The sequence below is a fragment of the Dipodomys merriami genome, unplaced genomic scaffold (assembly GCF_024711535.1).
Source record: "Dipodomys merriami isolate MVZ:Mamm:240054 unplaced genomic scaffold, mDipMer1.0.p SCAF_123, whole genome shotgun sequence".
NCBI classification, from domain to species: Eukaryota; Metazoa; Chordata; class Mammalia; order Rodentia; family Heteromyidae; genus Dipodomys; species Dipodomys merriami.
In genome coordinates, this window is record NW_027202527.1 from 1,423,083 (window position 1) to 1,438,837 (window position 15,755).

The 15,755-nt window shown below is 34.6% G+C and overlaps 1 protein-coding gene across 2 annotated transcripts; it reads left to right on the forward strand.

Moving 5' to 3' along the window:
• Nucleotides 1–488: 488 nt before the first annotated feature.
• LOC138823776 (RNA-binding motif protein, X chromosome-like) lies at nt 489–12,411 on the forward strand. 2 transcript variants are annotated; one of them, XM_070017334.1, is made up of 9 exons: nt 489–583; nt 2,244–2,358; nt 2,732–2,838; nt 3,929–4,103; nt 6,495–6,644; nt 9,907–10,021; nt 10,834–10,950; nt 11,027–11,088; nt 11,381–12,411. In XM_070017334.1, the coding sequence occupies exons 2-9, from the start codon at nt 2,253–2,255 to the stop codon at nt 11,602–11,604; spliced, it is 1,056 nt and encodes a 351-aa protein (XP_069873435.1). In that variant the 5' UTR covers nt 489–583; nt 2,244–2,252; the 3' UTR covers nt 11,605–12,411. The 2 variants fall into 2 exon arrangements, with proteins under 2 accessions (XP_069873435.1, XP_069873436.1); XM_070017335.1 differs by lacking the exon at nt 10,834–10,950 and having other exon boundaries at nt 2,246–2,358.
• The last annotated feature ends 3,344 nt before the right edge of the window (nt 12,412–15,755 follow it).

Sequence of the window (15,755 nt, forward strand, 5' to 3'; positions counted from 1 at the left end):
GAGGCTGAGATTTGGGAGTAAGGCTCTACATTGAACGAACGTGCAAACAGATAAGTTCTGCCAATGGCACTTGTACAGAAAGAACAGCCAACTAGAAGTTTAAAAAAAGAAATAAAAATACAAAACAAAAGGATCAAATTATTACATTCATCGAAAGAATAAGAACATTGGGAATTCAAACCTCAAGCTATGGTGAAAGAAACAGAAGCTTCGGATTGTTTACTTAGTTTGAGGCAAATGGGAAGACATAATGTCAATATTTAGGAGGGGGGACCTTAAAACTAGCACTTAGTAATAATCGTTATCTTCGTTAATATTTAGCTCCATTAAAACAATGACAATAAATAATTACGATAATTCACAATGACTTTTTTTTTACTGTTGCATTCCATCACCATGGATGCAACACTCCAAAATTACTTATTCGTGTGTCACCCCTTTCGCGTTTCGATCTTCCACCCTGCCAACTTCCGCCTGACCTCCTCTTACATCCGGAACCCACATCCCTCCATCTTGCTCGCGCCTTGACTCGGGAGGTGAGCAAGCGTGTCGTGCCGTCAGGACACAGTACTCTGGAAAGAAGGTAAGGAATATGGAAACTTCAACACTGACGTGACTTGTGAGCGTCTGCAGAGATTGTCGGAAGCGGAATCACCTCTCGTGAAGATAAAATAGCGGTAGCGCAGAAGTGTTTTTTACCTCAGGTTTTATCGGACGTCGCCAAACATCCTTTCCTCAAACGACACATTTATGCACATGTACGATAGGTGTGCGTGTGCGTGCGTGTGTGTGTGTGTGTGAAAAAATGTTGTTGTGTGCACCAGAGGGAGCTTGGTTTCGTATTGCTGGAAAGACGTCCGTCCGCTCCCTTGAAAAGGAAGGTGGCGGCCGTAAGTTTGTTCCTCAGAGGGGGATGGGCTTAAACTCTGTGGGGTCCGGGAGGAAGAACTGCAGAAAAACCTCTTTTGTTGGGGGGAGAAAACACAATTTCCATTTAATTCTTTGTCCTCCTCTGTGCCAGTTGGGCTTTGTGTGACTTTTCTTCCTTAGCGCAAAGTTTCTCGCTGGCGAAAGCTCCGGACGCCATTTTGATTCACGCGGACGTGTCTATTTCTCGGTTTCCTTCCAGTTTTAGTACCTACAGTCTGGATTAGAAAAGGAAGGCAGGATAGTCAAACGCTGAATCTAAAACCTGGCACTGCTGACCTGTTAGCAGCAAACTCGCCCACCTCACAGAAAAGCGAGAAAATTTGGACGTTTTAAACTTTGTCAGTTAATTTAGTCATTCGATACCTAAGAGGGCGAGAAAGACCTTCACTGTTTACCTCAGCGCAGGTAAAGGCGGAATTCTCTTGTGCATAACGCACTCTTCTGGGCACGTGCAGAACGTTGGCAAGCACAACATGAAAGCTGAAACAAATTCTTATTGGTGACTGTGATAAGTGGGGACAGAGGGAAAGTATTTGAAAATACTCGATACTTGTGCACCTATTACAAACCTTACCATAGTAACTGTTACATGTGTTCACATGCCCGTACTTGCCTTTCTTTAACATTTTAGGATAAAAATACCCCTTTAAAGGTGGTAGTGATGTTAGGCACTGGTGCCTCATACCTGTAATCCTAGATACTCAGGGGGTTGAAATCTGAGGTCTTGGTTCAAACCTACCCCAGGCGGGAAAGTCTCTTGAGACTCAGATCTCCAGTTAATCATCAGAAAACTGGAAGCGGTGCTGTGGACCAAGTGATAGACTGCTATCCTTGACCTCAGAAATTGAAGGACACACCCAGGCCAGAGTTAAAGCCCTGACAGACCAAAATAAAAAAATTTGGTACTGCATAAGTTATTATAAGTGATTGAAAGCAGTAAATTCACTCTATTCTCATTGAGGCATTAAATATGTGAAAAATGTTTGTATCAGTTACTTTGGTTTTTCTCAATCTGATCTTTCTTGTTTCCCACAGATATATTGTGTTATACCATAATGAAAACTTGAAATACTGTAATTTAATGAAAATTTAAAATGTAGTATGGCCTATAGTTAAATATTAAAAATATATTTTTATATGAAATAAATGATCAGAATCTTTGAAATGTGTTATTTTAATAGGCCAATAATACTTGTGTTTTTTATATTACAGTTTTTGTTGATTGGAGGTAATTATATATTAAGGATTCACTTGTCAGGTTTTTTGACTGAGTGTTAAACACATGGAAAAACTTGAGTTTTTTTGTCACTTAGAGCAAAAGGATGGAGTCTGATCAGCCTAGGAAACTGTTTGTAGGAGGCCTTAGTGCAGACACCACTGAAAAGGATCTTGAAGGGATCTTTTGTGAGTTTGGACACTTAGCAGAAGGTAATTCTTAGACTCAGTCTCTTGTCTTTGAAACAGGAACACTGAAATGCCTTTTCTTGAAACTTGCATGATAATGACAAGGTTTTTAAGAAAGCCTGATTTGCTGTAATGCCCTAAACATGTTATAACACTGAAAATCAACTAACAAATATGTTGTGGAAGTAGTGCTTGACATATAATGGGATGGGCTTAGTTTAAATGCTTTTATTGTTGATATAGAAAATACTAGTCAAATTGTAAAGTTTTGGGATGTTAAGAAAAAAATTTGAAATGCTGTTACAGCACTATGCCCATTATAATTTTCAAAAACTTTGTTCATGAACCTTTAATTTCCATGTTCTTATGTAAATTAAAATGTTTTCTGTATTTGGAGTTATTTTGCTGAAGCATAGGCAAACCAAGAGGTCGAGAGGCTTTGCTTTTATTACTTTTGAAAAACCTGAAGATGCTCAGTGGGCAGCCAAAGAGATGAATGGAAAAGTAAGCATCTTTTAATACCATCCTACTTCTGTTCAGCACTTTATAGTATTGGTGGTTTGATTTTTTTTTCTGTAGTTTCTAAGGTGATATGATGCCATCTTGAACCATTGATATTTTATGTTCTAATAGACTAAGAATTGGCTATAGGCCATGCACCTATGATTCATCCTAAAACCTGTGCACTTCGGCACTGAAATCCTCAGACCATTTTGTTAGAAAAGTAAGCAAACAAAACCATGACACCCTTATTATCAAAAACAGACATGGTATAAAGTTTAGAACATGGTCTAGAGGAAAGCTGGGCAATGTCCTTAGCAGTTTTGAGTTGATGTCCCAGTACTAGCACAGACCAAAATATAGTGAATGGAAGTAGAGGAAAACAACTTATTCAATAGATACATTCAGCTTCTTTCATGGTACTATTCCAATATTACTTTGGACAGGATGTTAGCTTTCCAACAGCTAAAACTTCCAAGGCATTAGTAGTTCATTCCAAGGCTTGGAGCTTTAAGTACCTGAGTCTCCATCTCAAAATCACCAGGAAAAGTCCTGGTGCTAGAGGAGTGGCTCAAGTAGTAAAGGTCAAGCCAAAGAGCCTAATGCGCCTAAGGTCTTGAGCTATAAGCCTAGTACCAGAAAATGAGTTTCTACTTAAAATCACTACCAGAAGGGGAAAAGAAAAAGAAAAGAAGAGAATAGAAAAACAATAAGGATAAAAATAAAAGGTATTATAAGTTATGGGAGGACTTCTGAGGATTTCCTTGGCGTTTAGGGTTTGAACTCAAGGTTTATGCCTGCTAAACAGATACTCTACATCTTTAAAAATTGTTTTAATCATTACTATAAAGATGATGTACAGAGAGATTAGAGGTATACAAATAAAAAGTTTCCTTTAGACTGTGTCACCCATATTCTACTAATGGCATCATACCTCCAGCCTCTCGCTTTTGTGAAGGAATATAAATATACTTCCCCTAGATGGAAGACTGATGTTAATTTAAAGTATTGACTAATAGTTTATTATACTTTCATGGACATAAAATATAAACAAGTTAGTTAACATTATTGATAAAATTCTTCATCTTTTCAGTGTTTGGATGGAAAAGAAATTAAAGTGGAACCAGCAGGCAAGCCTTCTTATAACCGTCGTGGTAGGGGGAGACAACCACCTCTTTCAAGAAATAAAATGACCCAAATAAGTCTGAGCTATGGAGGAGGAGGAAGTGTTGGAGCAAGAGGCCACTCCTCATATGAAAGGCCCTTTGGTAATATTTTAAAATAAATATGCAAACTTAGGATTGAAAGCCAGTAGGTTTATGTAGATAGTGTTGTTTGTCATATATTTCCTTCTGAGCAAAACATTAAATTTACTGCTAATAAGAAGTTTGTTCTAAGCATTTAAAGTATATTGTACAAATGCCTGTTGATACAAAATAGTGCAGTAAAGGAAAATTTTCCAAAAATACTAAGTGCCTTTACTTATTCAACAAGTTTTCCATCTTAATGGTCATTCAGAATGCCCCTAATCCTTCAACTAATATATAATATTGAGAGATTAGTCATGTAATTTATTTGTTCTTCCTAAAAATTATGTAAATATGCTCCATATAAATTTGGATTGGAGATTGAGCAACAGCCTGAAGAATGGATTTCCTATATGAATTAACTAGGGCATTAGTTTTCTCAAATATGCCTTTGCTTTTTGGGACCTACTTAAAACACTTTCTTGTGTTTTGTGACCAGAAGAGAATGAGCCATAAAAATGATATCACATACTATTTTCAGAGATAATTTTTTTTCTCTCTAGGAGAAGGGAATCCTTTTAATTTTGCTCTTAAACAGCATTGTGGCATTAAAATTAAATTATAAAATACATGTTGAATTTTTATTTTTATTTATTAATAGGTCAAGTATAGAGCTGTTTGTTTTGGTAATGTGATATTCACTGATTAAAACTTTCTAAAGTATGATTGCAGTATTTTTTCCAGTTTTTTCCAGGTTGAGATACATAGATTTAGATCTTTCAATTTGCAGTAAATTGACCTTAAGAATCAAATTTAAAAACTTGGTGTGTTTATATGAGTGTACATTTTCTTCTTTTCAAGGAATTTTACCCAGCCCTCACATACATACACATATTTCCAGGTAGAAATGATAGAAGTCATTCTTTCTGATGGAGGCATAGAATTCCATTGTGTATATATACCACATTTTCTTTATCCATTCATCTACTGAGGGGAATCTGGGTTGGTTCCATATCTTAGCTATGGTAAATAATGCTGCAATAAATATAGATGTGCTGGTAGCTGTAGTGTGGTCTTGTTTGTGATCATTTGGGTAAATGTCCAAAAGTGGGATTGCTGGGTCATAGGAGAGCTCTATGTGGAGTCTTTTGAGGAATCTCCATACTACTTTCCAAAGTGGCTGAACAAGTTTACACTCCCACCAACATATTTGTTAGGAAATGGAAAGAGTTGGAAAAATTATATTAAGTGAAGTAAGCCAGGACCAAAGAAACATAGGTCCCATGGTTTCCTTTATTTGTAATAACCAGTGTATGTCTGAGTTAAGCAGAAAAGGTCAGATGAGTTGATGTTAGGGAAATGAACCCCAAGATAAATATTCAATGGTTTTTTTCTTTCATGTAATTAACATATTTATAAGATGATTTCTTTGCTGCTTTGTATGTCCCTCCCCCATAGTATAATATAACCCCCTGCTTTCACTGTATTTGATGTTGGTATAATTTGTGGAGGGGAAGGGAAAAAATAAATTGTTTAAATAGGGATACAGGTGGACCATTGCAACAATGTACAAGTCGTTATGTCAAAAAACAAACTTTACAACTTTGGTTGGGGGGGGTGTCTGGGAACAGATGGGAAGGGGAAACAAAGGAGGAGACAATAATACTTGATAAGAAATATACTCATTATCTGGCCCATGTAATTGTAATCCCTCTGTATGGTATTTTCACAATAAAAAAAATATATATAATAAAAAAAGAAATGATAGAAGTTATAAAGGAATGATTTTTTTCAATGTAGGATGTATATTGTGTATGCATTCCATATATAGTACATTCTTTTTATGCATTATTTCTTTGTCTTATAGATGTTATTTGGAATTGTGTTATATGATACTTGGGTTTCTATCAGCAATGTGATTGCACACCAGACTTAGATGAGAAGAGATGCATTAATGTTCCTTATAATAATTAAAACATGGTTTTTAATCATCGCTGACTTTTCAGCATATTGAACCTGACAAAGTTTTGCTTCTTTATGCTTCATTTGTCTTCATGTGTCTTCAAATGTCTTTTGAGGCTTTAACATTTTTTCCCCAAAATTGAATTTGGACTTTATCAATATATTTTCATGACTTTTTGTACTTGCATAATAGAAGGTAATTTTTGTGGCTGGAGGTGCATAGATAATTTATTAGAGTGCAGCCAACGAGAAAATGTATCAGGTACCAAGTTCTAGTTTCAGTCTCAAATCTTAGAAAAAAGAAAATAAGATTAGGTAATTCTGAATCTTATGAGTTTAATGAAGCTTTATTCCTTGAGACTATGTAATAATTTTAGTATTAATAAATAGAAATTAAGAGATGGTAGTTAAAAGATTGCTTACTTAACTAAGATTTTGTTTTCAACACAGATGATGGCAAATCTAGTCTTAATTTCAACGTGAGTTCTTCTAGGCGATACTTACCAGTTAAAAGAAGTCCATCTTCCAGAAGTGGTGGTCCTCCTCCTAAAAGATCTGATCATTCTGTTCCTGTGCAAAGCCGTCGTAGAATGCGAGAAGGTATGTATTAACATGCTTAGTAAAAGATAGTTTCTTGAGAATGAATATAGAATCTTATGAATAAGATAAAGCTTTGTTGAAGGAATTACTTTTAAGAAACAAAACAGGTGGTGAGAATGGTGTGGATATCTTGATTGAACCATCAGTTTTGCTTTCCTTGTCAGGAGTTTCATGACATGTAAATACTTAATGATTGTAGATTTAAAAGCAGTATTTCAGGTTATTGGTGTAATATTCATATAGCTCCCATGCTTCCAGTTCTTTTGCTCTAGAATTTTTCTAATTTTCTGTCAGAATTCCCTGATCTGAAAGTGGAGCTGTTGTGATAGTTATGTTTCTATTTAGTAGGATATGGGAGAGATCTGTAAGGCAGTTTTCTTCTTTTGTAGCCCTGATTTCTAGTCTCTAATTCTTTGCCAGAAGAAAACTTTCATATTGGAATAATGATAGTTCTTTATTGAAATTGTTTTTAAAAAAACAAAAATGATAGGTAATCTAACCTTATATGAATTCTTCCTCTTAAAGCTCATCACTATCTTCCTGTATATCCATTTAAAAATTACAAGTTGGTTTGTAAGATGATAGTGATATCTAACATTCGATTCATTGATGTTGATTATGTAAAATTAGTGAGACATGAAAATATCAAAGTTTAGAATTGTGTCATTGAAAGGAATAGATAATGAGAACAAATGATACAGGGAAATGTTAATGTGAAACATGATTTGTCATTAGGATAAATGAATCATTGTAGGCTTAGCTAGTATTTAAAATGAAATTAAAAAGCATGAAAGTCAAACTTGAAGTGGTAAGTCTTTTTTTAGTTGCCTGTAAATCTGAAAAAGCAATTTATTTTGTCATATGAAATACATAAATCATCATGATCATACATATGACATTTCAAATTATGCCTGATGATTATTTTGAAATTATTTGAGGACAGAATTCAAAGAAAGCCTAAGATAAGTAAAGTAGGAAAAATGGAAATGATGAGTTTTAAGATGCAGATTCAGCAGATGAAATAAAATTACATATAAATGATTACTGTAAAAATTTTAAAGATAGCTAATACTTTGGCAGTCATAAATTTAAGATAAAGAATTTTTGTTTTGCTCTAATTAATGTTGTTTGACTTTTGAAATGGTAATAGTTTTACTGTCAATTTTGCATTATGTATGTAGAATACATAAATGACTTATTCCAATTAGATGATTAACACTGATTTAAATAGCATACCTCTAGGGATCAAGAATATGAGTTAGCATATGAAGATGCTTATTTATACTTAGGTTTAAAAGACATAGTATGTATATTATATATAAAATATATACTGTAAAGATATACTTATATACTGATTTAAAGACATTCTGTATATGCTATTTAATACTTATTGACATATATTAATGAACTTTGAAATAATATTGACAACATGTAATAGGAAAGTATATTAGCACAAAATAAGATTATGTTATTCTACAAGTTTAATATGGAGTCAGACAAATGAGTATGTACATGTAGAGGGTTTAGCATGTAAAATTCAATAACAAATTTTCCCAATGAAAACAAGTAATTTCTTTCCCTTAGCTGAGAAATGTACAATTTACATTTTAACTTACATAGAAAGTAAGTCAATGAACAGTTCAAAGGCCTTGCATTTTTGCTTTCTGCTCTTACATGTTCCATTACAAGTCATATAAAAAAACAAGAAGAATGGAAAAGAAAAAAAAAACTTTGTGAATCATTTCTTAAAAATTAGAATCAAGCATTAGTTTTTAGAATATAGATGAATATTTGTTTCAACTATTTCTGAAGCACTTACCTCAAAAGTAGTATAATACACCAAAAATTAAAAGAACTGATCAAATAGAAACTTATGGCAAGTTTGAGAAAGAAAAAATTAGGAGTGAAAAATGTTGTGTGGTCTTGAAGGAGTTATGTGTAACAAAATCTAGAAAACCAGTGGAGATAAGTTTTTCAGGAAAAGGAAAGAAAAATGTAAAATAAAATGTAGAATTTAAATTTTAATTTAAAGAAAATCAAATGGCAGCAGAAAAAAATTGTCTACCTACAAGGCTAGTAGTCTATTCAGCATCATTCAAATACAACTTCATCACTAGAATGTTCCCTAACACACAGGGTTATGATATTATTTTTCATAAATAGCTTACTGTAGGAATCAAGAACGTGAGTTAACATATAAAGATGTTTATTTGTATGAGTTTAGCAGATAAGACATCGTATGTGTAATATATGTAAAATATATATTAAAAAGATAAATTTATATACTGACTTAGAAGACATTGTAGGTATACTATATAATATGTATTAATATATTTCAATGAAATTTCAAATAATATTGAGAACAGGTAGTTGTCAATTTTCCAATTTTGTGAAAGAAACTATACTTTGAGGTTTGAAATTTGATTTTATTTTTCTGGACCAGCAGTATCCCTATGGATACAAAGCAGTGGCAGCAAGCCATAGCCTACTATCACACTGTAATAGGTATACAAAGCACTGTTGGTAAGCTAGGGTTGATGAGATTATTTTAGCAAGGAAAAAGTCTGTAATCATAGTGAGGCTTTAAATAGTACTTTGAAAAGGTAGATGACAGTTTAGGTAAGAACATGTATAAACTTGTTTTTTTTGAGGAGGTAGCAGATTTTAACCAGAATGGAATAACAATTTGAGTATTAGGAGAGAAGTTCAGATGTAGTGGAACTGCATTCCTCATTGCATATGAAGGATGTATTGCTTTGGAAAGTAGAGAAGTCTAATTACAACACTACTAAAGAAGGTGGGAGATACACATCTATACAAGGTCCTTTGTTGATGAGCTGTGGTTGGTGAGATATAGTAAGTATATTTTCCATTTAACATATCCTGATATGTATGTGTGTATCTTTATGTTTATGTGTGAATGAATATTATATATGCACATATTTTACATAATATTCCTGATAACAAGTAGATGAGAAAAATCTGAACATGTAAAAACCATGAGAAGCACAATTTAAAGTCCTAAGACATTTAGTTAATTTTGTGAGGAAGTATCTACTAGCAGTGGTGAAAATAAGTAATACATACTAGGAAAGGAGAAAGAAACTGTGTTTAGGAATTAACAGTTAAATGTCAGGGATAAGTGGGTATATTTTGGAATACTTTAAGGATATTTGTGACAAGATGTACCATTGTTTTAATTTTATTTTCTTTTATATATCCTCACCATGAAATGCTTCATGTAATCATTTTTAAATTAAAGGTTCGCTGTTGCATGGGGGAAAGAATTATGATGTTATGCCACAAAGAAACCCAGTCTCTTTCCAGAGAGATGACCATATATCACCAAGAGATGATATTTATTCTACTGAAGATAGGTAAGTAAGATAACAAATAGTTGGTCTTTTTTTTGAGGTGGAATGGTCCAGAGTATACAGTGTAGTTTACTTGGCATTGTACAACAAAGGTTTTCTGTTCCACAGCCAGTACCCTGCATAGAAATTGCCACATACTTAAGCATTTACTTATCCTAATGTGTGTTTTTCATGCTATGTAAGCAAACACTACTTAAGTCATGTTGTTTTTTTTCTGTAGTATGATGTTTATAAGATCTGGCTACATTAAAGTATAAGTCATTACTTTATTTTTATATAGATGAGTAAGATTCAATAGTATATATGTAATAATACGTATTCAGTCATATGCTTAGGGTGTTTCTACCATGAGGTGGCATAACATCATATATATATATATATATATATATATATATATATATATATATATGACACAAGTACTAATTTTCAATTCTCTTACTTGTTTAGAAATAGAATTGATATGCCATAGGACATTTTAAAAATATTGTGTAGTCATGAATTTAACAGTGTATTCTTTGATTTTCCTGCAAACAGTTCACTGTAGTCCCAAATTTTAGGCTTTTTAACAGATTGGAATGCATCTGATTAATTCATATTTTTATTTGCTTTTAGTTGTATTCTGAATTGTTTCATGTGTGCTTTGGTTTATCTGATTTGTAGAAATGTCTATTTAGTTCCTTTGGTCATTTTTACATTGGAATCTCTTTATCGTTTTTAAGAGTTGTTTGTGTTCTGGAAATATTGTTTTTAAGAGTTGTTTGTGTTCTGGAAGTTAGAAGTTGTTGTTTTTAATTTTCTACTTTAAATTATTCAAGAAGCGAACACCTGAATTCTCGAGACATAGAGGATTATGCTGGGGCAACTAGAGAATATGGATATCATGATTATGGTCATTATAGTTCACGAGATGAACGTACTTCCAAAAGCTATAGGTATTACATATTCTATTAAATATATTGCTGAAATTGTTAATGCTTGCATTAATTATTGGCTTTGTTTTTAATTTAGTGTTCGTGGTGGCTATGATGGGAGTCATTCCAGTGGAGGTTCATATAGAGATGATAGTTATGGTAAGAAACCGTTCCATCTAGTTCTTCTGGTTAGTTTGAGCATGTGTGCATTGTTTTTAGCACTCTAATTTGAAAGCTAAATAAGGTCTCACACTTTGTTACATTGAGGAAAATTGTTACAATATAGTGCATACGTGTGTATAGCACTCTGGCACAGGGATAATGTGAATAGTTAGATTTCAGTCAGGTTTCATCAAAACAAAACTCAGTATTCCAAAACATGTGGTACTTAAAACTCATGATACAAAAACAATGTTATCAACAGTATGCTTGTTCATCTTTCATATTGTAGGTAATTACCAGAGTGCACCAACTACACAAGAATTCTCCAGGATCTATGGTGGAAACAATCGGTATGATGATAACCGCAGCTCACAACATGAATATAGTAGAAGTGAAAATACTGCAAGCAGCCCAAGTGGAACCTATTACCATGGTCGTGAATATGGTGGGAGACGAGAAAGTGGTCTTGTCTCCTCTAAGGAGAGGGGTTACCATGCTCCTCGTGAGTCATAAAAGTAGCTCCAGGTGTGTAGGTTCCAGGGAGAGTGCAAGATTATGGTGGAAGCCTTGTAAAGAGGAATCAGAAGATAATAAAACGGTATTTTTCAGTTGTCTACCAAATTTCATTTTCCAACAGAAAAATAGAATAGTACTTTTCTGTCTTAACGATATTTCTAAAACATTATCATTTAGAGGAAGGACCATATCTTTACATTCACTTTAAAAGAGGTATTTTTCATCTCAACCAGCAGTAAGTTTGAAGTTCATGTTTATTGGAAAAGAGAAGTTAGGATTTGAGATTAACTGTCAAAATAGTTAAGAACTTTATTGTTAAGAGTTACATAAGAGATTACAATTCATTAAGTCTGGCCTGGGCACTATCCCTGAGCCTTTACCAATGCAAGACAAGAGCTGTGTTGGAAATAAGAGTCTTGTGGACTTTACTGGCCAAGCTGCCAGGCTGTCTTCACACTGCTCCTGAATAACAGAAGTTATTAGTATTACAGAAGTGAGCCAGCAAGCCTGGCAAGTACAGTGCAGCTTGAGCCATGTTGCCCCTTCCACTCTTTTCACCCATTTTCCTCATTACATCCCTCCTTTCATGTTAAATACTCTTAATTTTCACATAATGTGTATTGAATATGACTGCATTTTTTCCCAGCTTTCCCGAGTCCATTCATGTTTCTCCCTCCTCTGAATGTGTTTCTGCTTACTGCTGTTCATTTTGTTAAACACTTCACTAGTTGTCCAGAGGAGTTACAACTTTGGACTACTGTCCTAACTTCCACTTGTTTGTTTGTTTTGATAGGCATAAATCCTATACAGGCTACTATGTTGACATTTTCACAAAATAAAAGTCTGTGCATGAAGCACCATTTTCTGTCTGAATTTATTGCTAAGTTACACATACAGGAGAAAGTTTACTTAATTATAGTACAAAAATTTGAGTTTGAACCTAGGACAAAATTAAGTATGAGAGAGACAATTGAGAGTGGAGGGGGAAATGAAATAAAAAAGGGATGGCTGAGTATGATCAAAGTATCTTATATTCATGTATGGAAAAAATAATGAAGCTTAGTAGAATTGTTTTGGGGGAGGAATAAAAAAAGAGGGTTAGGCAGATTTGTTAAAAATTCACTGTATACATGTAAGGGAATCAAATACAAGATGAAAAACCAGAAGAGTTGGTAATTGAAAATAGAAAGTTCCAAGTTAATGGTTGTACCTGTGAGATTAGAAAGAGGAAGGGAAGAAGGGAGGAGCAATTAATAGTGGAGGACCAATGGAATGTTTATATTTAGGTAGAATGCTAATTTTGCAAGAGAGTGAGGAGAAGAAAGCATAAAGCAGTTTTCTTTGTTCTAAATTAGGTAACCTAACATTTTTTTTTCTTTACTAGATCTTCACCACTAGATCTACTAAAGATCACTTTAGAGGACCTAGAGAATAAGGGCTGTTCTCAGTGATATTTTTGCACATTAGGATTCCAGAGTGCTGTCCCTCTTCCACCAGTAGTGTCCAGAAATTTGCTATAAGTTAACCTGCATTGGATAGGTTCCACTGTAGAGTACAATAGGCACTAGATGAATGTAACAGATTCTGGGAATGCCTGTTTTTTTTTCAATTCTGAATAACTGAAGGGCAAAGAACTCATAGCTCAACTCTCAACCTGCTACCCAATGTGGAGCTCCAGAAGATATTTTCTTTTGGTTGTGGGGCATGAACTTTGACCCTGGGCACAGACCTTTAGCTCTTCAGCTCAAATCCAGTTGAACCACAGTGCACCATTTCCAGTTTTCTGGTTGCTAATTGGAGATCAGAGTCTCATAAACTTACCTGCCCTGGCTGGCTTTGAACTGCAATCCTTGATCTCACCTCCTGAGTAGCTAGACACTCAGCTCTCTAGAGGATCTTTACAGAAGTGTTGTTATCAGTATACAAGCCAAGGCTACTTTGACTAGGGAGAAGAATTGGTCATCATTTTCCAGAAAGTGCTTTCTCTTTGAACGCTCATGAAGCAAGCAGGACCACAGTTCACTCCAAAATATATTAGAAGCTGGATACTGTGTGGAGGTGGGGGAGGGGTGCAGGTAAAAAAATAAGTACATGGCAAGTTTCTTAGAATTAGGAATGGAGAGATATCAGGAAACTGTCACATGCAGTGCAGGAATTTCTTCTCCATAGACATGCATATCCTAGAACTGCTAACCCCAGAGTCAGGAGAAAACATGTATGAAATATGCCCTCTGTGTGTGTTTTTTCTTTAAATGCCATGTTACTTAATGGCATCAAAGTCCTAGATTTTGCCCATTTTCTCTTGTCATAAGATGAGGTTAAGAATTTACTCATTGCAGAACATCTTGAATCTACATATACTCCAATGAGCAACATGCTGTTTTCCTGATCAGTGGACTTCCCTCTGTCGAGCCAGAGTAATAAGCCCTACAGAAATCTTAGTTGGGAGTGTGGGTGAAGATGGACAATATACATGGTTTCCAACAAGGTATAAATGGGGATGCTACACATGGGCATGAAAAAGTTCACATTGGTTGTTTTCTTGTCTGCTTGTCTTTAAACTACATAAACTCTATAATTTGCAATTGTTCTCAAACACTAGATGTGACCAGGAGTGCTCATACATACAAGCATTCTTCTGATTCTAAGATGGCCATACGTGTTCACGTAGGTACTCTTGAGGACTTTAAGGGCCCCCCAAATAAACTGCCTACACAGGGTAGCAAAATTTAGTGGCTGTGTTTGTGAGAATCTGTAGCTGTGTATTAATATGGCTTACATTCTTCTTGGTCAATCTAGCACATTCTCACAGAGGTTCTTCCTACAAGGGATCCATTGATGCAGTGGAGGAACCCTAACATACTGATTGCAAGCTCTCCTATCTATTTCACAACAAATACCAAGGAATAATGATTTATGTGCATTTCTTATACTTGATATGGCATTAAAATATAGTTAGTGTTCTCTGGCATTCTGGCAGCATTAACTTTCTCCTATTTCTTTCCTGTCTGAGAACCACCAAGATTACTGATTAAGGTACATGGCAGGTATGTGTATACACAAAAGCAATCTATAATTACACATGTGCTTATATACAGTAGCATTTACATCTATGTACATATATATGTATTGTGTGGACATATGTATACACATGCATATATACATATATTCACATAGAAGGAGAAATACACAGGCAAAACAGAGGCAGATCTATGTATAAATCCAGGCAGAACTTTATTTCAAACAGCAAAAGTTCTGTTTGTAAAATTAATAACAGACACTGTAAGAGATAAATGTTTTGCTGTCATTTCTATGGATGGAGTATGCAGTATCACTCTATGACATCCTGAAATGCCCTCCATTTGGATCCTTAATGCCTCCAGTATTCTGAGTGATTACTACTGGGTTCAATGTGTTTTCAGTGTTAATAGGCCTTTTCTCATTATGGACTTGAAACATAGGATGTGTGAAATTATTTGTAGCATAATGTGTCGATTTAAAAATTTGTCAGGATCCCATGAGGAATTGGCGCATTAGGCCTCAAGGCAAAAGTCACATGAGAAGTAAAGGAACAGCATCCTATCTCATTACTTTTGACCATATATCACCACAGGGTACTAATAATTTCTGTTTTTAACCTTGAATTATTGAATCTAGAGCATGAGAGCATATATTATGCCCATAATCTCAGTTTATCCTCTAGGTTTACAGGAATTAAAGAAGGTGGAGTTGAGTACTTCTCAGCTGGAATGCTGACTGTTTTTAGCCCTGATAACTATGTCCTTAAGGTTGTAGAACAGGTAATTGAGCCCTAGGTTCTGGATAATGATCTGGAAAGTAAAGCTGGAATGGACAGATTAGGGTGCTTACTCCATATACCAGGAATTGTAGAATCAAAAAATAGCATAGACAATAACTTCAGAAGAGACACCACTCAACGATCCAGATAGAACTTGGCCATTTGTGGGCAGTTAACCAGTTGAAGAATGTCTGGACATTAAACAAATTGCAGCCCTGCTAGCAGCTGGCAAATTACATATACATTTCTCATACCACTGCATTTCACTAGATCCAGCATTTTCTCCTAACCATGAGCTTTGATGTGTTAATTGTATTTCTGGTAGTGAGACAAGTGTTTGATGTCCAGT

Bases quoted from the DNA above. Each gene is read 5' to 3' on its own strand.
- LOC138823776 (XM_070017334.1), top strand. From the start codon at position 2,253: ATGGAGTCTGATCAGCCTAGGAAACTGTTTGTAGGAGGCCTTAGTGCA. The intron at 2,359-2,731 runs GTAATTCTTAGA...CTGTATTTGGAG, and splicing joins GTTTGGACACTTAGCAGAAG to TTATTTTGCTGAAGCATAGG. The intron at 2,839-3,928 runs GTAAGCATCTTT...TCATCTTTTCAG, and splicing joins CCAAAGAGATGAATGGAAAA to TGTTTGGATGGAAAAGAAAT.